This window comes from Oncorhynchus nerka, linkage group LG9a, assembly GCF_034236695.1.
Source record: "Oncorhynchus nerka isolate Pitt River linkage group LG9a, Oner_Uvic_2.0, whole genome shotgun sequence".
NCBI classification, from domain to species: Eukaryota; Metazoa; Chordata; class Actinopteri; order Salmoniformes; family Salmonidae; genus Oncorhynchus; species Oncorhynchus nerka.
Genome location: NC_088404.1, coordinates 19,146,977 through 19,172,963, shown reverse-complemented (window position 1 = coordinate 19,172,963; position 25,987 = coordinate 19,146,977). Strand labels below are relative to the sequence as shown.

The following is a 25,987-nucleotide window of genomic DNA, read 5'->3' as shown; positions in this document are numbered from 1 at the left end:
TACAGTATTTGACACAGACTATTCTAAGTATCTCTTTATTGTCATATAAAAACACATTTCCCGATCATACACGTACAGTTGAGTGACATTTATGCTGCATTCAGACAATGAACCAATTCTAGGATGAAAGTTTGTCATAGTCGCCACATGATTACAGTTCACCCTTTGTCAAGTGCTTTTTGTCCATGATATGATGCCCACATGAGAGAAGCATTCAACATTATAGAAAGTGCTCTGTAGTTAACCTCTTACCAAAGTTGTATAATAGAAAACACCACTCGCTCTCATACCCAGCTACGAACTTAGTAACTTCTTTAAATGTGAGTCCCTTCACCTGATAGAACACAATAATATCCCTTCTACCATTATGTACTGTAATTCAAATAGAAAGACAAGAACAACAAAAAAAATGGCTATGCTCTCGGTTTGGCTTTCATTCTGGCGTGAGAACTCTTGTATTGGCACAGTTGGTAGTATTTTTTGAACAGGACCTGGGAGTGGCAGTGTACAGGCTGTGTCCCTCTGGCTCTCATGTTCAAATACAAAACTGGGTTTCTAGTTGAACATGAGAAAATTAGGTAGCGAGTAAGTTCTGCTTTCTCAAAGATAAAAAAAAACCTGCATGCAAATGAGTCAACAGAGGACATGGGTACTGTGATTTGCCTAGTATGGTGCTGTTAGCTTGGCTTGATGTGGTGTAGCTTACACAGTACGGTCTTATTCATATAGCATGGTGCCTTATTCTCTCAGTATTACCATAGCCCAGTAACAGTTGGATCTTTCCACCAATTCGGTGCCTTTTGAGAAGTGTAACTTGCTCTAAAAAAATGTCTGTTCTCCTAATTTTACATTGTCATAAAGAGCACACATTCATCTTAATAAAAAACACATTTTCCCATCTCAAGGTAATTTTTTTTTTTACTAGAGCCTATTAAGTGCCAAATAAAGTAACAGGGTTGACGATTTCATCTTAAATCAGCCATAAATCCCCATGTGAGAGTGGGAATAGAAGCTTGTGTACAACAGGGAGGGGCAATTGAATTCAAGCTTCTATCTGTATATCTATGGGTAACAGGGTTGACCTGTAATGCTCGACCTTCTCAGTTTTCTGCCACTAAACACCAGCAAATGGCCAAGAAGAGTAGAACCAGCTCACCTGCTTTTACACTATGATTTGACAATTCGATATTCAATGTTTCTTTTGAAAAAACTATAAAGGAATGGTTTCAATATATTAAAACAGAATTTCAGTTCACGTAACATGGTTGACGTTAAAATGACGGACTGATGTAAATAAATCACTAATCAGATTCAATTTATAATCATTTTTAGAAATGACTTTGTCAAAGCTACAAAATAGCTAGGGCTTTACCATGATGGTGAAAACTTGAGACATTTAAGGGTTAAATGGTTTGAATCTTCCGAGAAGTCACAGAAGGTGCATGTCAAAATGCTGAGTTTTCGCACTTTAGCATGTCTTCGTTCAAGTAAAAAATCTAATTGAATTCTCCATGTGGACTATATTAAAAGTCACTATTTAATATAAAAGGCTTTAAAATTCAATATTGGTGCACAATTTCTACATAAAATAACAAAGGGATGCAAAAGGCACTAATTTCATGGAACGACCCAGTACAGTATTTGGCTGTGGCCTAGAGCTGAAATAGAGAGAGACTAAAGGTCACATTATCTCCTGACCCAAACCATACAGTGCTGTCTGTCTCAGATACTATCTTTTCACATTGACCTTTCCAGCATGGTTCTAGCAACTACTGTGCAGTGAATGTGTAACCACTGACCAGGCAAGCACTGTACGGCTCAGCTTGGTTAAGCCTGGCTCAGCTCGGGAGTGTGAAAAGGGTCTCTCTGCTGTGGTCACTCTACCTGGGTTCCGCTGGCCTCGGTCTTTACGGCCTCCACCAGGAAGCTGAGCTCATTGCACAGAGTCTCGTGCCGGTAGGCCATGCGGATCTGAGCCACGTTGGTCCGTCTGATGTCATTTCCCTCCGGCCCGTCCTGCAGGTAGTTGGGCCCCAGGAAGTGCATCTTTTCCTGGCAGGAGTAAAGGGGGATATATGTCACCTCTGTGACACAGCACACTGAGGCATACTCAGGAATTACATGAGGAGGGGGATGGCTACAGAAATCACTTATGAGGTGACGTCATGGTGTGTTCTTCTGAACTGTCTGCATGAGCGTAATTTTCAGGAGGTTGAAGACATCTGTCATAGTCAGCATGCCAGGCATTACTAGTGTTTACCACAACACTACATTTTATCAAGCAGTTCTATTTACCAAGTATTTGCTGTTGTTCACTGTACCTGATGAGACAGACCACTCTGCAGCACACTGTTCCTGGCGATCTCACACGTGTCACAGGTACTTAGCTTCCACAGCTGGGCTGCAATGGCATACTCCTCCATCAAGGCCTCCTGCAGCATGGACAAACAGACGGGGGAGTTTTCCCAAAGCTTCTTTGCTAACATGCTATTTTATTTCACACACAGAAGATTGACCGTCAAACATTGATTTTACAATTGTTACTCTTGCAGCTGTGCGGCTGGGTTGGATAGATATAAAACATTATGGTGATAGCTTCATCTTGCCTTCTGGTGGGCTAGTTGTAACTTCTGCCACATTGCTTACACCTATCCAATCCTTTTAGATCTATCTACTGAAGTGCCCAGTGACCTTGGTGTAGTGGAACTGCATGGGGTCGTCGGTGGACAGGGACACACACAGGCCTTTCTGGAGGAACTCCTTGAGAGGGTTCTTGGAGTACTCCAGGAACAGGCTGTTGTTGCTCAGAGGAGACATGGCGATGGGGACCTGGGCCAGGTAGTACAGGTACTGCAGCACAGGACTCTGGGGAAGGAGAGTGATGGAGAGATGTCAACACTCCCTTTGTCTTGGCCATGACCCATGTCCAGGGCCATGACCGATCAATTCCCTTTCTAACTGCCTACCTAATTTAGGCAAGTGCTGGCTCGGCTGTCTGCTGCATCTTCTTGATGAAATGGCATCACTACTAGAAGGTCAGCTTCACTGTCAACTTCCAGAGAAAGCTTTCCCAAACCTCATCTCCGATTGTGCAATTATAGGTCTTGATTTACTGACCAACCCTTAACATAACAGTCAGGTATGATAACGCCTTCAATAGACAGATGTAACAGATCCCAGATAAATCTGATTACTTCATGATTTGGATGATCAATTGTGCAAATATTCTGACTAGACTAAAAGTTTACAAAAACACGTAGATCTGTCTGCAAAGACGCAGGTCGTTTTTGGTGTACTCGTTTCCACTGAAACTAGAAATGTAGCTGAGTAAGCAGCTGATTTGTCATGTGTCATCCCAAACATTGGGAACTAAACAGGATGGAGCTGCGTTGACCAATAATGCCCTTTTGACACAAAGATCCTGATGAAATGTGGAATAACTCAGTTCTCAGTCAGTGGGCTGTCTGACTTTTTTGGGTAAAAAAAAAGTTTCTGTAGAAAGCAAGCAATTTTGGCCGTTTTGGAGATTTGAAATGGATTAGAGCAGAAGTGAAACGCTTCCATTCCCACTGAAAGCTGTGGCTCAGCACCGCATTTAAAGATTATAATCCCTGTTACATGTAATCCATTACTACCCAATCTTGGCCATTTCATAGGTAATGATTAGGGGTCAGAGTTGAGGTGTCGGACCTTCTTTAGGTTGAGGCCGTGGGAGATGTTGTCTGCCGTGAGGAAGGCAGAGACCAGGTGGGTGATGGACCCGGCCTCACCACAGTGGGGCCGGAACTGGAAGGTATTGAGACCTCGTTCCCTGGGGAAAACAAACAATGACGCGTCACATTACATAAAGACAGAGAAGACATATTTATGTAACAGTAGGACAAATAAATATATATTATACCTTATATTGCTGAGTCTACCTTTAATCATAGCAGTAGGCCACACATGGGAATACTATCAATACAATACATGTTTACTTGACACCCTGGTCCGGAGCATGGACTTACTTCCTCAGGTTGTTGAGCACCATGATGTTGGCGTACATGTAGAAGAGGTAGTAACTGTAGGGTGGGTTTTCGCCTGAGGTCCACTCCTCAGGTTTGGGGCTCTTGTAGGAGAACATGTGGTCGCTGTGCTTGGACTCATCATCCACACTGTCGAACCCAGTTACCTACAGGACAGGAGGTGTGGATCTGAGCATGTGCCATAGCTGGTGCACGGTAGACATTCTGGCACAAAATGTCTGCCATGCATGATGCTAGACCCAGGAGGGTGCTACCTATTGGTGGTGGAGGAAGTAGTGAGGTACTCTCATGCACTGTAAGATGCTTTGAGACCCAGGGTAAAGTACCACTGTATAAATGCAATCTAATATCAACATTTTGATTATTAGGATGAATGTGAATTATAGCTCTTTCACCAACATTTCTGACTTGTAGAAGCAGTCTGATAAAGTTTAGCCACCCTGCCATGTGTTGTAAATACGCACATATTTCAAGAAAACGTGCATCTCCTTGTTCTTTTGTGGATTGACTGTAGCCTTGAACAGTGGGAGGAAAATATTTTCCAGCAGCTTGGCGTAGTTCGGTATTATGTTCTTCGACTTGAAAATGTCACTGCAAGACAAAACGATACATTTGTGAAACGGATATCTTTAGACATGTAATTTGCTTGATCACTGTAAGACTGATGATTGATTCAGTTCAACTGTTGATTGATTTGATAATAATGTTGACCACTGCCTTTGTTTGTACAAGTAGCAGCACCATTCCTTCTAGCCTTTATGCGTCTTACACACCTACCATTGATTGGTATGTGCAAACAAGAGCTGTTAATCAACGGAGTAAAAGTTAAATAACAGCTATTGAATATGGACCATCACCCTGGTTTATAATGTAACATGTCACATATTATATGTGTCCACTGCCATGGAACAATTACAAGTAAAGTGTAAGTCTTACAAAGACCCTTACGGCTGAAGCATTATAGTGTCACTCCTTTTAAAATCAGCATTGAGAGCAGCATTGCCTTTATCTTAATTTTGTCCAGCTTCTGTGCCAGGTTTGGATGTGCACAATTCTTCTATTTGTGGCACTTACTAGATCCTGGGCACCTGGATGACCCAGCGCATGTTGGGGGAGTGCACCTTGTGCTGGATGAACCATGAGGCCAGGCTCTCCCACTCGACAGGGGAGCGGCCGTAGATGGACATACGGGGTTCTGCGTGCTGGTACTTACTCTCCTCCAACTCATGGGCCACTTCCTGTTATAGAGGAAGTGAATAGCAGGATGTTAGAGATGCCCACGATAGTGAAGTTGTGCATAAGTTGACGCTATACCTTGATGATGCGAGCAAAGTATTCCCCTTTGATGTAGTTGTCTGTTTTCAGGTAAATCTCTCGGAGTTCGCTGGCTCCCACTGGGTTGTACTTGGAGTTGAACTTGTCAAAGCGGTGGAATGTTTGCCTTCCCTAAGAGTAAACACCATTCTCAGAGAAACTGCTGCCAAGTTACATGGAACCTAGTGCCAAACTGCAATTGTTTACAGACTTAATTCTGAATATTCATATGTGCATTATAAAGGTGCTATAAACTGCTCATGAACAGTTTAATCGTGAAGCAGAATAGGTGTTTTAAATGTGTTAAATTGATGTAACCTATAAACTGTAATAACCTAAATACTGTCCAATATTATTTCAAGCATTAGAATATGAAGTGTTTTGGGAACATTCTTACAGCGTGAACGTCCAGGGAGTCCACAGTGAGGTCATAGGGGTCCAAGGTCAGGGTGTCAAACACCTGTTTCAAGGTGAGCTTTTGGCCCCCCTTCTCCAGCACCACTCGGTCCGCCTCGGTCTTGTAGGTGGTCTGGATGAACTTCAGCAGGTGCTTTTGGTTCATGCAAGCAGCTGCGTGGATGTGAGTGTCTACCTGCATGTATGAGGAAACATAAGCCAGAAAAAATGTGTCAGTTTGTTCTAAAGCACAGCTTGAGTCAGTTAAATGTAATCATGGGAGTTGTTCAACCCTATTTATTTGTATTACACCTTATATTCTATACATCACCAACCTTCCTGACGTTATAGAAGTCTCTGTGAGGAACACGTTTCAGCTCCTTCAGCTCAGCCATCTCATTCAGCATCTCATGCAGATAGAACTTGGAGGCCATGAAGTTCAGTCGTCTGTGGCAGTAGGTTTTCCTGTGAGAAGAATGATATTAGATGATATTACAAACACCGTAATAGATGGGTCATTGAGAACTGGGCAACAGTCAGTGTGAGGTGGTGATGTGAGCGGCGGGGTGTTCACGTGGGCCCGTCGGCGATCATGGCGAGGACATGGCTGAGGTCAATGGCGAAGGTCTCCAGGTCAGGGTAGGGCAGGCTGCGGGGCTGCTGCTGCTTCAGGGCCTCTGCGTCATTGTACACATAAACAATGCCATCCTTCATCTGCAATGTGTAGTTCAGATCATCAGGGATGCCCTCCGTAGTGTATGGATCCTCCCCCTCTTGAGGGCAGGGGCACATGTCTACAGAGGACAGGATTAGATGGGTGAACAGGAGAGAGAGGAAACGGCTTCAGAAGAATCTGAGTGTCTCGAGTGGAGTTACTATTCCTTTGGGTCCTTTTCAAAAGCTTGAGCTCAGAAGTAATCAAGGCAAAGCTGTTCCTAGAGCACTTTGATCAAATGTCCTACACTGTAGAACTTGTTAGATTGATGAACAGGTATTGGTATGTGGTTGATGCCCGGCTGTGTACAATTTGAATTTCTACCTGGCAAGATCTCCTCCTCCACGTTCCACTTCTGGTTCTCAGCGCTGCGGAGGAACTGGGCGGTGGTCCTGGGAAAGCGGTGGTAGGCCAGCCTGGAGTACTTCTCCCTGATAAACAGGGCTTTAATCAGGGTCTTGGCTGCCTGCTCATAGTCCTCCACTGTGATCTGGGAAAAACATGTGTTGACAAGACCATAGGAATTAGAAATGGCCAGCCCATGCCTTGATATAACTTTTCAGCCATTGCATGTAGTAGGAAATGATTTGTGATGTGATTACATGATGAATGAATATATTATTGTATAATGCCCCTTACCCCTGCACAATAGTCTCCGCTAATGGTGACCCTCTGGAACTCTAGGGAGTGGGCGCCAGGGGTGAACAGAGGGGCGACCACAGACAAAGCCCACTCTGGACAGATGTTGAGGGAACTGGGGAACTGCTGAGATAACGACTGGGAACGCTTCATTTTGAAACTCTTCTTCCTGGAGAAACCAACATCATACAAGTCGATAGGTGGAAAATACAGACTCTATGCAGACTCCTATTGAAAATCAAGTGAGGTCAACTCCATGACGTTCAAGTCACTTGAGGAAAATTAACCTAACTGACAAAAAGTCAGGAATTTAATTTAAGTTCATTTGACTTGAATGGAATCAAACTGACAATTAGACCCCATTACTTGATTTGTACCCTCTGACCTTTTAGTGCTCTCTTCAGAGTACTGCTCAGCGATCTCCTTGAGCATCTCTCGCTCCCGGACCTGGTTCATGCCGATGGGACAGTCCTCGGACACCGTGTACATGGACAGGGAATCGTTGGTGTCCTCCTCCTTCAGCGCCGAGGCATACACCTTCTCTGCCAGCAGACGCACTGACTCATCCACCTCGCTCAGCAAGACCTTGGGGAACTGACGCGGCATCTCTACTGAAACAGAGGAACACACAGGAGCTTTTATTATGCAGGATTGATCGAGCACACTGTATACATGAAATATAATGTCCTTTTTTTTAGGTTTAACACACATGGTTGTGACAAATGCTCAATGTCCTTAAAATGGATTTATAAATTACCCAGCCTCTCTGTGTCCAATTATGTAAGTGACTATATATATTTTGTTTATAAATCATTTTAGAAAAAGCATTAATAATGTATTGAAAGGTCCAATGCAGCTGTTTGTATATCAACATCAAAACATTTATGCGTAACAATTATGTACCTTACTGTAATAGTTTTCCATTAAAATGTATAAAAATGTATTTTTAGCAAAAAAATATTTTTCAAGCAATCATTTTGCTAGGACTGTCTGTGGTCTGAGTGGGGAGGGGAAAAGGTCAAACTAGCTGTTATTGGCAGAGAGGTTTGGAACTCTCCTTGTTTTTGATCTATTAACCAATTTACCAACTGGTAATGTCACCAGGCAAGCCGAAACTCCTGCCCATGCAAACAGGCTGATTTAAACCAACCACTATCAGGAAATAACACTGATAACACTTTTACAGTTTTAGTTTCATTAGCTGTTGTACAATATGATACAAAACAGGAAAAACATATGTTGTAGTGTATGTGGACAACCCTTAAAATTAGTGGATTCTTCTATTTCAGTCACACCCCTTTCTGACAGGTGTATAAAATCGAGCACACCGCCATGCAATCTCCATAGACAAAAATTGCCAGTAGAATGGCCGTACTGTACTGAAGAGCTCAGTGGCTTTCCACGTCACCATCATAGGATGCCACCTATCCAACAAGTCAGTTCGTCCAATTTCTGCCCTGCTAGAGCTTCCCCAGTCAACTGTAAGTGCTGTTATTGTGAAGTGGAAATGTCTAGGAGCAACAATGGCTCAGCCGCGAAGCGGTAGGCAACACAAGCTCACAGAAAGGGACCACCAAGTGCTGAAGCGCATAGCGAGTCAAAATAATTTGTCCTCAGTAGCAACACTCATTACCGAGTTCCAAACTGTGGAAGCAACGTCAGCACAAGAACTGTTCGTCGAGAGCTTCATGCAATGGGTTTCCATGGCCGAGCAGCCGCACACAAGCCTAAGATCACCATGCAAAATGCCTAGCGTCGGCTGGAGTGGTGTAAAGCGCTTCGCCATTGGACTCTGGAGCAGTGGAAACGCATTATCTGGGGTGATGAATCACACTTCTCCATCTGGCAGTCCGACGGACGAATCTGGGTTTGGCGGATGCCAGGAGAACGCTACCTGCCCGAATGCATAGTGCCAACTGTAATGTTTGGTGGAGGAGGAATAATGGGCTGTTTTTCATGGTTCGGGCTAGGCCCCTTAGTTCCAGTGAAGGGAAGTCAATGCTACAGCATACAATGACATTCTAGAACAAAGCTTCTAATTTTGTGGCAACAGTTTGGTGAAGGCCCTTTCCTGTTTCAGCATGACAATATCTTTGTGCACAAAGCGAGGTCCATACAGAAATGGTTTGTTGAAATCGGTGTAGAATAACTTGAATGGCCTGCACAGAGCCCTGACCTCAACCCCATCTAACACCTTTAGGATAAATCGGCATGCCGACTGCGAGCCAAGCCTAATCGCCCAACGTCAGTGCCCGACCTCACTAATGCTGTTGTGGCTGAATGGAAGCAAGTCCCTGCAGCAATGTTCCGACATCTAGGGGAAAGCCTTCCCAGAAGAGTGGAGGCTGTTATAGCAGCAAAGGGGGGACCATATTAATGTCCATGATTTTGGAGTGAGATGAGCATACTTTTTGTCATGTAGTGTAATTTTTACTGCACTGGTTGAGGTTGAGTATGCATAAAAACATACAAGTGTGAGGAGGTGTGTGACATATAGTAGGATATGTCAATATATAACGTGTTTATGAACTTATAGCTGATCATGGAAATATGAATACCGCACAGGATGCAAAAAAATATATATATTTTGTAATACGGACCATATTGGGGAACAGCTTCCCCACTCCCCCCAACAAAATACAAATATACCACTATTAGGGCAAGAATTAAGAAGTTTAAAACCATTGGAATAATGGTAAACTTGCCTGTATTGGACACCATTCCCTGGTATTGGATAATAAAAGCCTTTATTGAGAGCAACAAACCAATGTAAATCCTGGAGTTTGCTAAACGGCATTGGCACTTGGATAAGAACTGGGTGTTATGGTCAGATGAGATGAAAATTTAGCTATTTGGCCATCCACACCAGTGGTGGGTTTGGCCTCGAAAGAAGAATGCAAATGCAGAAAATAACCTCATACCTACTGTAAAATATGGTGGTGGATCTTTGATGTTTTGGGGCTGTTTTGCTTCCATTGTTTCTGAGGCCCTTGTTAAGGTCAATGGCATCATGTGAACTCTACCATGTACTAGGATATTTTTGCCAAAAACCTGGTTGCCTCTAGTAGGAGGCTGAAATTTGGCCGCAAGTGGATCTTCCAGCAAGCAAATAACCCAGAGCACAAATCAAAATCCACAAAGAAATGATTAATTGACCACAACATTTTAAATGTTCAATGGCCATCTATGTCTCCGGACTTGAAACCCATTGAAAACCTGTGGTTTGAATTGAAGAGGGCAGTCCATAAGCGCAGACAAAGGATATCAAGGATCTGGAAGGATTCTGTATTGAGGAATGGTCTAAGATCCCTCCCAATGTGTTCTCTGATCTCATAAAACATTTTAGAAGAAGTCTCAGTGCCGTTATCCTCACAAGGGGAGGGTGCAGGAGTATTGAAAACAGGGGTGCCAATAATTTTAGCACCTATCTATTTTGGATTGTATTATTGCTCTCTTTCTCTGAGCAATTGTATTAGAATACAATATTATAATTGTCCCTTTGTTTGCATTGACAATATACTGTAGCTCGATATTTGTATTATTTTAGATATATTTATTTTTAGTGCATCTTTATCAAGGGTGCAAATCATTTTGGATGTGACTACATACAACACAGTCAACAACAGTGCATATTAGTTGAGTTTTAATGATAGCAAAATTATTATGTCATTTATTAAGCGTTTTAGTTGCTGTCATGATTTAGTTGTTGACTTTGAGTCCGTGTATCACGTATACTCCCTCACCCGGGGCTCGAAGTCATCAAGCTGCTCATGGTTACGCACACCTGTCATCATCGTTACGCACATCAACGCTTCATCAGACTCAATCCCCTGCCTGATTACCATCCCTATAAATGTCACTCCCTTTGGTTCTTTCCCAAGGCCTTATTGTTTCTGTTCCAGTGTTCATGTCTGTACGCTACCCGTGTGTTTGTTTGGTCTATGTTCATTTATTTATTAAATACATTCCCTGAACATGCTTCCCAACTCCCAGCGTACATGTTACACTGTGAGGAAGGTCAAAGCCTCTACACACCATAACATAGAATCCAAACACACATCATCATCAAACTGTCAACTTATCCTAACTGATTTTCATTTCCTCTGAAAATGCCCCTTTCTCTGCGTTTGGCTATTGTCACAGTCTTTTCTTGCACTCAGGAAGTGCTCTATCCTGTAGATCCTGAGCCTCAGAGTTCCCCAAGCCATAGGCTTTCAATGACCTCTGCCTTTCACTTAACGTCCATCATCACACAACACAACAAGATGGTCAGTAGGTAGCTTTATCGCTCACTCTTACCTTCTGCAGTCATGTCTTGGTCTCTGTTTTGACTGTAGTCTCTAACTGCTTGTTGTGACTGTCTTGGTCTCTGTTTTGACTGTGGTCTCTAACTGCTTGTTGTGACTGTCTTGGTCTCTCTTTTGACTGTAATCTCTAACTGCCTGTTGGGACTGTCTTGGTCTCTGTTTTGACTGTAGTCTCTAACTGCCTGTTGGGACTGTCTTGGTCTCTGTTTTGACAGTAGTCTCTAACTGCTTGTTGGGACTGTCTTGGCCTCTGTTTTGACTGTGGTCTCTAACTGCCTGTTGGGACTGTCTTGGTCTCTGTTTTGACTGTAGTCTCTAACTGCTTGTTGTGACTGTCTTGGTCTCTGTTTTGACTGTGGTCTCTAACTGCTTGTTTGTGACTGTCTTGGTCTCTGTTTTGACTGTAGTCTCTAACTGCCTGTTGTGACTGTCTTGGTCTCTGTTTTGACTGTAGTCTCTAACTGCTTGTTGTGACTGTCTTGGTCTCTGTTTTGACTGTAGTCTCTAACTGCCTGTTGGGACTGTCTTGGTCTCTGTTTTGACTGTGGTCTCTAACTGCTTGTTGTGACTGTCTTGGTCTCTGTTTTGACTGTGGTCTCTAACTGCTTGTTGTGACTGTCTTGGTCTCTGTTTTGACAATAGTCTCTAACTGCCTCTGTCTCTTCAGTGTGATAGTGTCTTTATCTCTTTCAGTGTGTCTTTCTCTGGCTTTGCTCAGTTGTTTATCGACTGTCTCTGTATGAGGCAGCTGGTTGTTGCTGTGTCTTGAGTATCCTTCTCCCTCTCTATTTCAAGAGACTGGGAGCATCACGGAAACCGGGCCAACTAATTCAAGCTGTGTATGTCACAACTGGCTCTCAGCACGGGGGTGAGGCAGTGACTTGCTGTAGTATGGGGTGATGGCTTCTTGACCACCCACAACGCACTATAACAGTTCTAAGGGGAACAGGAGAGCAAAGGACATAATGCTTTCTTGAATAGATCATTACTGGCAGGAGGCAACCTCTTTGCCTTTGATCTTCTAGCCATGTCCTTGAGGGAGGCAAGCAAGATGCTCTACTAAATGACAAAGAGAGAACACATGCTTGTCTGTCTGTACCAGCTGCCTCTACTAAAAGTCATACCCAGATCTGGGCTTTGCCTGCCTGCCAGGAGCATAGCAACCACGCCCTTTACTGTGTTGGCCAGACAACTGAGATTCAACAGGTTTCCATAATCCAGAACAGGACCAAGAATACAAGTACCTGACAGAATAAAATGTGCTGTGCCCATTAGAGCTAATGGCAATGTATGGAACACTCTGTCCCTGAAACATTGTGCCATACTGAATGAAACCAGCCAGGACACAATGTTGCATTAAACTGCATACATTCTCAACCCCATATACTTTGATAGACCTTGACGTAGGATACCAGGCATAGAGTACCGAATCCTGTTTGCAGTGAGTGGCCTAGTGTCCGCCTTTACCCTTACTATACGCTGGGTGTCAACAGACAAGCTTTCCCCCCAAGCCCTTACATAAGCAAACATAATGTAATCCAACAGCAGTATGCTGAATCACCAGGGTGACAAATGCCAGGAACTATTTGTGCTGTGTAATAATAACACTAGTCCACTGACAGGGAATGGAAAGGGTCTGGAACAAGACAGCTAGAGGGCAGTTCAAAATATGTAAATCATCTCCAGTCAAAACATGCAAAACCCCAATAGAATGTAGACACACAGGCCTACTACTTACTCCAAAGTGTAATAAAGTTGAGAAGGTGGTAGATACAGTAAGTTGTGCATTGTTTACCTGTTCAGTGTTGTGTCCTGTTGCTACAGAATCAGATGAGTGGAGTGTGTGGTGCTCTCAGGGGACTAGTTCTATTTATTTGTATTTCTTTACAGCTGAGCTTCATCTCCTGGCCTCTCCTTTCTTTGCAGGAAAACAATTGGACGAAACATGACAAGTGTTGCTGTATTACATGCCCATCCATCCCACAGAGTTCTGTGTATATGTGTCAGTCCTGTCTTGTCTTGCCCTCCCCAGACACAAAACTACTTCCCCATCTTTCACTACCACTCAGAGCCACACATAACCACAACCTCTCTCAAGTTACTGTTATGCTTGAGTAACTTTGGCATTGCAATTGTATTATGTAACACTTCTTGTGAATTATTGTGAAGACAGACCAGACGGACACCATACAAATGGTAGTCAGAGTCAATCATTACACCGCCATCGATAAGAAACATTACTGTGCAGCCGTATTCATTGATCTGGCCAAGGCTTTCGACTCTGTCAACCACCACATCCTCATCGGCAGACTTGACAGCCTTGGTTTCTCAAATGATTGCCTCGCCTGGTTCACCAACTACTTCTCTGATAGAGTTCAGTGTGTCAAATCGGAGGGTCTGCTGTCCGGACCTCTGGCAGTCTCTATGGGGGTGCCACAGGGTTCAATTCTTGGACCGACTCTCTTCTCTGTATACATCAATGAGGTCGCTCTTGCTGCTGGTGAGTCTCTGATCCACCTCTACGCAGACGACACCATTCTGTATACTTCCGGCCCTTCTTTGGACACTGTGTTAACAACCCTCCAGGCAAGCTTCAATGCCATACAACTCTCCTTCCGTGGCCTCCAATTGCTCTTAAATACAAGTAAAACTAAATGCATGCTCTTCAACCGATCGCTACCTGCACCTACCCGCCTGTCCAACATCACTACTCTGGACGGCTCTGACTTAGAATACGTGGACAACTACAAATACTTAGGTGTCTGGTTAGACTGTAAACTCTCCTTCCAGACCCATATCAAACATCTCCAATCCAAAGTTAAATCTAGAATTGGCTTCTTATTTCGCAACAAAGCATCCTTCACTCATGCTGCCAAACATACCCTTGTAAAATTGACCATCCTACCAATCCTCGACTTTGGCGATGTCATTTACAAAATAGCCTCCAATACCCTACTCAACAAATTGGATGCAGTCTATCACAGTGCTATCCGTTTTGTCACCAAAGCCCCATATACTACCCACCATTGCGACCTGTACGCTCTCGTTGGCTGGCCCTCGCTTCATACTCGTCGCCAAACCCACTGGCTCCATGTCATCTACAAGACCCTGCTAGGTAAAGTCCCCCTTATCTCAGCTCGCTGGTCACCATAGCATCTCCCACCTGTAGCACACGCTCCAGCAGGTATATCTCTCTAGTCACCCCCAAAACCAATTCTTTCTTTGGCCGCCTCTCCTTCCAGTTCTCTGCTGCCAATGACTGGAACGAACTACAAAAATCTCTTAAATTGGAAACACTTATCTCCCTCACTAGCTTTAAGCACCAACTGTCAGAGCATCTTACAGATTACTGCACCTGTACATAGCCCACCTATAATTTAGCCCAAACAACTACCTCTTTCCCAACTGTATTTAATTTATTTATTTATTTTGCTCCTTTGCACCCCATTATTTTTATTTCTACTTTGCACATTCTTCCATTGCAATACTACCATTCCAGTGTTTTACTTGCTATATTGTATTTACTTTGCCACCATGGCCTTTTTTGCCTTTACCTCCCTTCTCACCTAATTTGCTCACATTGTATATAGACTTGTTTTTTTTACTGTATTATTGACTGTATGTTTGTTTTACTCCATGTGTAACTCTGTGTCGTTGTATGTGTCGAACTGCTTTGCTTTATCTTGGCCAGGTCGCAATTGTAAATGAGAACTTGTTCTCAACTTGCTTACCTGGTTAAATAAAGGTGAAATAAATAAATAAAAAACACTGTTGTGTGTGAAAGCACACAAAACACACCTTAGGCTTAGCGTAGGCATGGGCTCTGTAGGCTTAAGCTCACTTGATAAACCAGCTCCTGCGTAACAGTATGGTGGCAGCGAGGCCTCTAAATTTAGGAAAGAGAAGGTCTCTTACACAATTCAGCAGAGATAAGAGAACCAGCTCTCTTATTACCAACAGCAACTCAGTTATAGAGGAAGTGTTTACAGACATACTATATGGACTGTTGGTACAGAGGCTATGCTCTCCTTAAAGGCCTGACATGTGACAATCTCTCCAAATTGTTGCTCTCTCTGATGAAAAAAACGGAAGGTACATGCAGTAGTACCACATCCAACCTTTGCATGTGTCAAATGTTGTGGGTCACTCATACTACATACCATATTTCCTCTATCAAGACATATTAATGTAGCAATATCACCAAATAAAATACAATGTTACACCCATGCTTGCGGTGCTGCACATGATTATGAGTGTATGTGTGTCAACTCAATCAACACCGTATTGTTCAGTGTAAATGTGTGTGTTTTGTTATTGCACCCTGCTGTACAGTATGCCCAGGACACTCATGCCCTGTTCTTAGCTCATAAATGCTGGTAGAGAACAATGGAATGCCCTGGGCTGCATTCTCACCTCAGAACTCAGATTATTTTTGGGCAGAGAGTCAAGAAATGTCAGGGCTGGCATGGTATCTGAGGGCAGAGTAGAAGCTTCTACACTAGATTTTCCTTATGCGATCACGTACTTTTGGCCCAGTTGCTGTGTTTCTTGCATTGATATGTGTGTAAAAGTACATGTGAATATGCATGTGCAAAGTGCGTGCAGATGCGTCTCTGTGTATGTGAGTGGGTTTCCACTGCACTGCTTACTTTTCCCCAAGTTGTGAGTGGACTTCTGCTTGAATTGGGGCGTGTCTCTTCTCTTCATCTTCTTTAATATCAGGGCCAAATATGCAAAATGTACAGGAAACACCTAAACCGTTGAATACAAGGCAAGATTATAAAACCATGATTCACAGAGCAGAAAAATAGAACTCACTAGCTAGATTACACTACACTATCATTATCATAAGGCTAAAAGCTTGGTCTTTACAGTGTTGTAACTGCTATACATTTAGTCATTTAATCATTTGAGGAAAACATATCAGAAATGGGCTGCCTGTGCAAATGCATCCTACGAAAGACAGAATAAGTGGTTACAGTGCATTCAGAAATTATTCATACCCCTTGATTTTTTCAACATTTTCTTGTTACAGCCTGAATTGTAAAATGGACGAAATTGAGATGTTGTGTCAATGGCCTACACACAATACCCCATAATGTGAAAGTATTTTTTTTATACATTTTTACAAATTGATAAATAATGAAAGCTGAAATGTCTTGAGTCAATAAGTACTCAAACCCTTTGTTATCGCAAGCCTAAATAAGTTCAGGAGTAAAAATATAAAGTAAAAAAGTAAAAAAAGGACCAGACCATTTTTTCCCCATTTTCGCCTAAAACGTCATACCCAGATCTAACTGCCTGTAGCTCAGGACCTGAAGCAAGGATATGCATATTCTTGAAACCATTTGAAAGGAAACGCTTTGGAGTTTGTGGAAATGTGAAATTAATGTAGGATAGTATAACACATTAGATCTGGTAAAATAATAAGATGGTGCAGACAGAGATTGTCGCCTCGCTTCGAGTCCTTAGGAAACTATGCAGTGTTTTTTAAAATGTATTATTTATTACATTGTTACACCAGGAAATCTTAAGTCTTATTACATACAGCCGGGAAGAACTATTGGATATAAAAGCGACGTCAATTTACCACCATTACGACTGGGAATACGACTTTCCCGAAGCGGATACTCTGTTTGGACCACCACCCAGGACAATGGATCTAATCCTAGAAGCCGACCCAAAACAAAGGTGCCGCAGAAGGGGCAGACGGAGCGGTCTCCTGGTCAGGCTTCGTAGACGTGCACATCGCCCACCGCTCCCGAGTATACTACACGCCAATGTCCAGTCTCTTGACAACAAGGTAGACGAAATTTGAGCAAGGGTTGCCTTCCAGAGAGACATCAGAGATTGTAACATCCTATGTTTCACGGAAACATAGCTCCCTCGGGATATGTTGTTCGAATCGGTTCAGCCACCGGGCTTCTACCATGCTTCGCGCCGACAGAGATAAACACCTCTCTGGGAAGAGGAAGGGTGAGAGTGTATGATTCATGATTAATGACTCATGGTGTAATCGTAACAACATACAGGAACTCAAGTCCTTCTGCTCACCCGAACTAGAAATCCTTACAATCAAATGCCAGCCATATTACCTCCCAAGAGAATTCTCATCAGTTATCGTCACAGGTGTGTACATTCCCCCTCAAGCAGACACCACAACATCCCTCAAGGAACTTCACTGGACTCTATGTAAACTGGAAACCATATATCTTGAGAATGCATTTATTGTAGCTGGGGATTTTAACAAAGCAAATTTGAGAACAAGGCTACCTAAATTCTATCAGCATATTGATTGTAGTACTCGCGGGGATAATACACATGATCACTGCTACTCTAACTTCAGCGATGCATATAAAGCCCTCCCCCGCCCTCCCTTTGGCAAATCCGACCACGACGCCATCTTGCTCCTACCGTCTTGCCAGTACAGGAACAAAGTGGGGTCGCAATACAACGGCTCAGACATGAGACGTATGTGGCAGGGTCTACAGGAAATCACGGACTACTAAAAGAAAACCAGCCAAGTTACGGACACCGACTTCACGCATCCAGACAAGCTTAACACCTTCTTTGACCTCTTTGAGGATAATACAGTGCCACTGTCGCGGCCCGCTAACAAGGACTGTGTCCCCCTCTCCTTCTCCGTGGCCGACGTGAGTAAAACATTTAAACGTGTTAACCCTCGCAAAGCTGCTGGCCCAGACGGCATCCCTAGCCGCGTCCTCAGAGCATGCACAGACCAGCTGGCTGGTGTGTTTACGGACATGTTCAATCCCTATTCCAGTCTGCTGTCCCCACATGCTTCAAGATGGCTACCATTGTACCTGTACCCAAGAAGGCAAAGATAACTGAACTAAATGACTACCGCCCGGTAGCACTCACTTCTGTCATCATGAAGTGCTTTGAGAGACCAGTCAAGAATCATATCACCTCTACCTTACCTGACACCCTAAACCCACTTCAGTTTGCATACTGCCCAGACGATGCAATCGCCATCACACTGCACACCGCCCTAGCCCATCCGGACAAGAGGAATACCTATGTAAGAATGTTGTTCATTGATTACAGCTCAGCATTCAACATTATAGTGCCCTCCAAGCTCATCATCAAGCTGGAGACCCTGGGTCTCAACCCACCCTGTGCAATTGGGTCCTGGACTTTCTGATGGGCCGTCCCCAGGTAGTGAAGGTAGGAGACAATATCTCCACTTCGCTGACCCTCAACACTGGGGCCCCACAAGGGTGCGTGCTCAGCCCCCTGCTGTACTCCCTGTTTACCCACGACTGCGTGGCCATGCACGCCTCCAACTCAATCATCAAGATTGCAGATGACACAACAGTAGTGGGCTTGATTACCAACGACAATGAGACAGCCTACAGAGAGAAGGTGAGGGCACTCGGAGTGTGGTGTCCTGGAAAACAACCTTTCACTCAACGTCAACAAACCAAAGGAGATGATCGTGGACTTCAGGAAACAGCAGAGGGAGCACCCACCTATCCACATCAAAGGGACAGCAGTGGAGAAGGTGGAGAGTTTTTAGTTCCTCAGGGTACACATCACAGACAAACTGAAATGGTCCACCCACACAGGCAGTGAGGTGAAGAAGGCACAACAGCGCCTCTTCAACCTCAGGAGGCTGAAGAAATTTGGCTTGTCACCCAAAACCCTGACACACTTTCACAGATGCACAATCGAGAGCATCCTGTCGGGCTGTATCACAGCTTGGTACAGCAACTGCACTGCCCTCAACCGCAAGGCTCTCCAGAGGGTAGTGAGGTCTACACAACGCATTCCGGGGGCAAACTACCTGCCTTCCATGACACCTACAGCACCCGGTGTCACAAGAAGGCCAAAAAGATCATCAAGGACAACAACCACCCGAGCCACTACCTGTTCACACCGCTACCATCCAGAAGGCGAGGTCAGTACAGGTGCATCAAAGTTGGGACCAAGAGACTGAAAAACAGCTTCTATCTCAAGTCCATCAGACTGCTAAACAGCAATCACTAACTCAGAGAGGCTGCTTTCTACACTGAGACCCAATCACTGGTCACTTGAATAAATGGATCACTAGTCACTTTAAACAATGCCACTTTAAATAATGCCACTTTAATAATGTTTACATATCTTACATTACTCATATTACATGTATATACTGTATTTTATACCATCTATTGCACCTTGCGTGTGCCGCTCCGCCATCGCTCATTCATATATTTATATGTACATATTCTCATTCATTCCTTTAGATTTGTGTCTATTAGGTAGTCGTTGGGGAATTGTTAGATTACTTGTTAGATATTACTGCACTGTCGGAACTATAAGCACAAGCATTTCGTTACATTCGCATTAACATCTGCTAACAATGTGTATGTGACCAATAAACCCCAGAAACAACAGGGGTTCAAACTGTAGAACCCAGTTCCTACATTTTAATATAAAATTGATTTTATCAAACAAAACTATGCTACATTTTATCTCTGGGACCCTCAGGATGACAAATAAGAGCAATATTACTGAATGTAAGTACATTATTTGCCTTCAGAGGTGAATGTAACTAACCAGTTGCCGAGATAAAAGTGTTTTGTTGTTGTGCACTCTCCTCAAACAATGGTATTTATTTTACTGTAATAGCTACTGTAAATTGGACAGTGCAGTTAGATTAACAAGAATTTAAGCTTTCTGCACATATAAGACATGCATATGTCCTGTTGGCTGTCACTTACAATGTCATTCTAGTCACATTAGCGCACGTTAGCAACAACAGTCCCGGTATAGGGACACTGATCCCGTAGAGGTTTAACAAGACACAAAATAAGTTGCACGGACTCACTCTGTGTGCAATAATAGTGTTTATCATGATTTTTTAATGGCTACCTCATCTCTGTACCCCACACATACAATTATCTGTAAGGTCCCTCAGTCGAGCAATGAATTTGGAACACAGATATAACCACAAAGACCATGGAGGTTTTCCAATGCCTCACAAAGAAGGACACCTTTTGATAGATGGGTAAAAAAAAAGCAGACACTGAATATCCTTTTGAGCATGGTGAAGTTATGAATTACAATATGGATGGTGTATCAATACACCCAGTCACTCAAAGATACAGGCGTCCTTCCTAACTCAGTTGCTGGAGAGGAAGGAAATTGCTCAGGGATTTCACCACTAGGCCAATGGTGACTTTAAATTAGTTACAGTTTAATGGCTGTGACAGGAGAAAACTGAGGATGGATCAACAACATTGTAGTTACTTCACAATACTAACCTAATTGACAGACTGAAAATATGGAAGCCTGTACAGAATACAAATATTCCAAAACATGCATCCGGTTTGCAATAAGGCACTAAAGTAAAACTGCAAAACATTTAGCAAAGAATTTAACTTTACGTCCTGAATACAAAACAACACATCACTGAGTACCATTCTTCATATTTTCAAGCATGGTGGTGGCTGTATCATGTTATGGGTATGCTTGTCATCTATATTTTTCATAGATGTCTATTAACCCCTTTAACCCAATGCTGGCACTAAGACCACACTCATGAGCTGTCTAGGGCCATAAGCAAACAAGAAAATTCTCGGCCAGAGGCCCCGCTTCTAGTGACAGGTGACTTTAATGTAGGAAAACTGAAATCCGTTTTACCTAATTTCTACCAGCATGTCACCTGTGCCTCTAGTGGTGAAAAAACTCTCGATCACTTTTACTCCACACACAGAGATGCATACAAAGCTCTCTGTCTCTGGCAAATCTGACCATAACTCTATCCTCTTGAGCAAAAACTCAAACTTAGAAGAAATCTAAGGTAACCTGTCTAAATGACTACCGATCCATAGCACTCACGTCTGTAGCCATGAAGTGCTTTGAAAGGCTGGTCATGGCTCACATCAACACCATTATCCCAGAAACCCTAGACCCACTCCAATTTGCATACCGCCCTAACAGATCCACAGATGATGCAATCTCTATTGCACTCCAGACTTCCCTTTCTCAGCTGGACAAAAGGAACATCTATGTGAGAATGCTATTCATTGACTTCAGCTTAGTGTTCAACACCATAGTGCCCTCAAAGCTCATCACTAAGCTAAGGACCCTGGGACTAAACACCTCCCTCTGCAACTGGATCCTGGACTTCCTGACAGGCCGTCCCCTGATGGTAAGGCCGATAACAACACATCCGCCATGCTGATCCTCAACACGGGGGCCCCTCAGGGGTACGTGCTCAGTCCCCTCCTGTACTCCATGTTCACTCATGACTGCATGGCCAGGCACGACTACAACACCATTATTAAGTTTGCCGATGACACAACAGTGGTAGGCCTGGTCACCGACAACGACGAGACAGCCTATAGGGAGGAGGTCAAAGACCTGGCCGTGTGGTGCTAGGACAATAACCTCTCCCTCAACATGCTCAAGACAAAGGAGATGATTGTGGACAACAGGAAAAGGAGGACCGAGCACGCCCCCATTCTCATTCACGGATGTGTAGTGGAGCAGGTTGAGAGCTTCAAGTTCCTTGGTGTCCACATAACCAACAAACTAACATGGTCCAAGCAAATCAAGACAGTCGTAAAAAGGGCACAACAAAACCTATTCCCTCTCAGGAGACTGAAAAGATTTGGCATGAGTCCTTAGATCCTCAAAAGCTTCTACAGTTTGCATCACTGCCTGATATGGCAACTGCTCGGCCTCCAACCGCAAGGCACTACAGAGGGTAGTGCGTACGGCCATGTACATCACTGGGGCCAAGCTTCCTGCCATCCAGGACCTCTATACCAGGTGGTGTCAGAGGAAGGCCCTAAAAATGGTCAAAGACTCCAGCCACCCTAGTCATAGACTGTTCTCTCTGCTACCGCACGGCAAGTGGTACCGGTGTGCCAAGTCTAGGTCCAAAAGGCTTCTAAACAGCTTCTACCCCCAAGCTCTAAGACTCCTGAACATCTAATCAAATGGCTACCCAGACTATTTGCATAGCCCCCCCAACCCCTCTTTTACGCCGCTGCTAACCTCTGTTATTATCAATGCATAACTTCAATAACTCTTACTCTAAATTACAATTGCTCTGTAGCACTCACGTCTGTAGCCATGAAATGCTTTGAAAGGCTGGTCATGGCTCACATCAACACCATCATTCAATACACCCTGGACCCACTCCAATTCACATACCACCCCAACAGATCCACAGATGACGCAATCTCTATTGCACTCCACACTTCCCTTTCCCACCTGGAAAAAACGAACACATACAGTCGTATGAAAAAGTTTGGGCACCCCTGACAATTTCCATGATTTCCATTTATAAATAATTGGGTGTTTGGATCAGCAATTTAATTTTGGACACAGTAATATTTCAGTAGTGAAATTAGGTTTATTGGATAAAAAGAAGATGTGCAATATGCATCAAAACAAAATTAGACAGGTGCATAAATTTGGGTACCCCAATGGAAAATCACATCAATATTTAGTAGTCTCCTTTTGCTAAAATAACAGCCTCTAGACACTTTCCATAGCCTCTAATGAGTGTCTGGATTCTGTTACAAAACATCTCCAGTTCAGTTAGGTTTGATGGTTGCCGAGCATGGCCAGCCCACAGATTCTCAATGATATTCAGGTCTGGGGACTGGGATGGCCATTCCAGAACATTGTACTTGTTCCTCTGCATAAATGCCCGGGTAGATTTTGAGCAGTGTTTTGGGTCGTTGTCTTGTTGAAATATCCAGCCCCGGCGTAACTTCAACTTTGCGACTGATTCTTCAACATTATTCCCAAGAATCTGCTGATATTGAGTGGAATCCATGCGACCCTCAACTTTAACAAGATTCCCAGTACCGGCACTGGCCACACAGCCCCACAACATGATGGAACCCCCACCAAATGTTACTGTGGGTAGCAAGTGTTTTTCTTGGAACGCTGTGATCTTTTGCTGCCATGTATATATAACATCCCTTGTTATGACCAAATAACTCAATCTTTGTTTCATCAGTCCACAGCACCTTTTTCCAGAATGAAGCTGGTTTGTCCAAATGTGCATTTGCATACCTCAAGCGACTCTGTTTGTGGCGTGTGTGCAGAAAAGGCTTCTTCCGCATCACTCTCCCATACAGCTTCTCCTTGTGCAAAGTGCGCTGAATTGTTGAACGATGCACAGTGACACCATTTGCAGCAAGATGATGTTATAGGTCTTTGGAGGTGGTCTGTGGGCTGTTTTTGACCGTTCTCACCATCCTTCGCCTTTGCCTCTCCGATATTTCACTTGGCCTGCCACTTCTGGCCTTAACAAGAACTGTGCCTGTGGTCTTCCATTTCCTCACTATGTTCCTCACAGTGGACACTGACAGCTTAACTCTCTGCGATAGCTTTTTGTAGCCTTCCTCTAAACCATAATGTTGAACAATGTTTGTTTTCAGGTCATTTGAGAGTTGTTTTGAGGCCCCCATGAGTCAAAGAGAAGAACAACTTGCAATTGGCCACCTTAAATATCTTTTCTCATGATTGGATGCACTTGTCTATGAAGTTCAAGGCTTAATGAGCTCACCAAACCAATTGTGTGTTCCGATTAATCAGTGCTAAGTAGTTATAGGTATTCAAATCAACAAAATTACAAGGGTGCCCACATTTTTGCATAGCCTATTTTTCACATCTGATTTAATTTCATACAACTTAATATTGCTAAACTAAAACTCTTTGTCTGGACAATACCCCAGTACTCAGCTTTTATTAGAAAATGAATGGCATGCCACTGTGATCATTTTCTGTGACGACAGAGTAAATTATTATGCAGCCTCAGAGGGGTGCACAAACTTTTTCATACGACTGTATGTGAGAATGCATCGTGCCATCCAAGCTCATCACCAAACTAAGGACCCTGGGATTAAACACCTCACTCTGCAACTTGATCCTGGGCAACACATCTGCCATGCTGACCCTCAACACGGGGGCCCCACAGGCGATGCTGTTCACCCACAACTGCATGGCCACAACTGCATACAACTCCAGCACCATCATTAAGTTGACAGACGACACAGTGGTGGTAGGCCTGATCCCTGGCGATGATGAGACAGCTTACAGGGAGGAGGTCAGAGACATTGCAGTGTTGAGCAAGGACAACAACCTCTCCCTCAACGTCAGCAAGACAAAAGAGCTGATCACAGACTACAGGAAATGGAGGGCCGAGCACGCCCCATCCTCATCGACTGGGCTGTTGTGGAACAGGTCGAGATCTTTGGGACAAGTCTCTGAATGTCCTTGAGTGGCCCAGCCAGAGCTCGGACTTGAACCCAATCGAATATCTCTGGAGAGACCTGAAAATAGCTGTGCAGCAACGCTCCCCATCCAACCTGACAGAGCTTGAGAGGATCTGCAGAGAAGAATGGGAGAAACTCTCCAAATACAGGTCTGTTCCAAGCTTGTAGCGTCATACTCAGAAAGACTCATAGCTGTAATGGCTACCAAAGGTGATTCTAACATGTATTGACTCAGGGGTGTGAATACTTATGTAAATGAGATATTTCTGTGTTTCATTCTCAATAAATTAGCAAATAAGTTTGAAAACAAAATTATTGTCACACCCTGATCTGTTTCACCTGTCCTTGTGCTTGTCTCCAACCTCCTGCAGGTGTCGCCCATCTTCCTCATTATCCCCTGTGTATTTACACCTGTGTTTTCTGTTTGTCTGTGCCAGTTTGTCTTGTTTGCCAAGTCAACCAGCGTTTTTCTCCTAGCTCCTGTTTTTCCCAGTCTCTGTTTTTCTCATCCTTCTGGTTCTGACCCTTGCCCATCCTGACTCTGTGCCTGGCTGCCTGACCATTCTGCCTGCCCCTGACCTCGAGCCTGCCTACCGCCCTGTACTGTTTTGGACTCTGACCTGGTTATGAACTCTTGCCTGTCCCCGACCTGCCTTTTGCCTACCCCTTGGACTATAATAAATATCAGAGCTCAAACCATCTGCATCTGGGTCTCACCTTCTGTTGTTATAATTCTACTTAATCCATTTTAAATTCTGTCTGTAACACAACACAAAGTCAAGGGGTATGAATACTTTCTGAATATACTGTAGTTACAGTACATAAACAAAGGTGTATGTATTTATATGCGTGTGTGTTAGGTCTGAAGCTGCTCTTACCTGGTCTGTATTATTCAGCAGTGGAGAACACCTCTCTTTCGGCTGCTTTAGATGGATGTGTGCGTGCTAGTGAAATGAGCAGGCACACAGCTAGTTAATGCCTTCACTGCCGGCTGGGAAACGAAAATCACCAGTTTATGCAAATAATTGCACCATGAAGTGAAACTGTAAAATAACAAAAGTTATGTTTCAATAAGAGTGATACACTTTTAACTACATGTAGCCCAACTAAACCTAACTTTCCTGAGAGTATGATGGAAAGTGTTTAAATGTCCGTAAGCCAACTTCCTTATATGCTTTTTTTCTCTCTTTTTTTTTTGTCTTTCTTGAACCAGTTCTGAAGCTATTTATACGCCACAAATTGATTGGTCATAACTTCCTCATGCACATCTTTAGAGAGAAACTGGGTGCAATGCATGACCTAACTTGTAGTGCAATGTTAATGTTGATCTCTGTGAGCTTTTGC

General features: G+C 43.6%; 1 protein-coding gene and 1 long non-coding RNA gene across 5 annotated transcripts; one reads left to right on the top strand and one right to left on the bottom strand.

The window, feature by feature from the left end:
* Window positions 1-19: 19 nt before the first annotated feature.
* Window positions 20-25,843, bottom strand: LOC115134007 (AMP deaminase 3-like). Of its 4 annotated transcripts, none has more exons than XM_029667506.2 (16): window positions 25,522-25,843; window positions 16,046-16,148; window positions 7,475-7,700; window positions 7,090-7,258; window positions 6,775-6,940; window positions 6,310-6,529; window positions 6,071-6,200; window positions 5,737-5,931; window positions 5,340-5,471; window positions 5,100-5,263; window positions 4,490-4,616; window positions 4,008-4,171; window positions 3,691-3,811; window positions 2,692-2,865; window positions 2,322-2,432; window positions 20-2,052 (listed from the first exon to the last, which is right to left on the bottom strand). In XM_029667506.2, exons 2-16 carry the CDS (start codon window positions 16,101-16,103, stop codon window positions 1,876-1,878), a joined length of 2,334 nt encoding a protein of 777 aa, XP_029523366.1. In that variant the 5' UTR covers window positions 16,104-16,148; window positions 25,522-25,843; the 3' UTR covers window positions 20-1,875. The 4 variants fall into 4 exon arrangements, with proteins under 4 accessions (XP_029523366.1, XP_029523367.1, XP_029523368.1 ...); XM_029667507.2 differs by having other exon boundaries at window positions 7,475-7,697; XM_029667508.2 differs by lacking the exons at window positions 16,046-16,148; window positions 25,522-25,843 and adding an exon at window positions 13,192-13,391.
* Window positions 24,255-25,342, top strand: LOC135573342 (uncharacterized). Its single transcript, XR_010464668.1, has 2 exons — window positions 24,255-24,792; window positions 25,015-25,342. It is a non-coding gene; the product is annotated as an uncharacterized LOC135573342 (long non-coding RNA).
* Window positions 25,844-25,987: the final 144 nt, after the last annotated feature.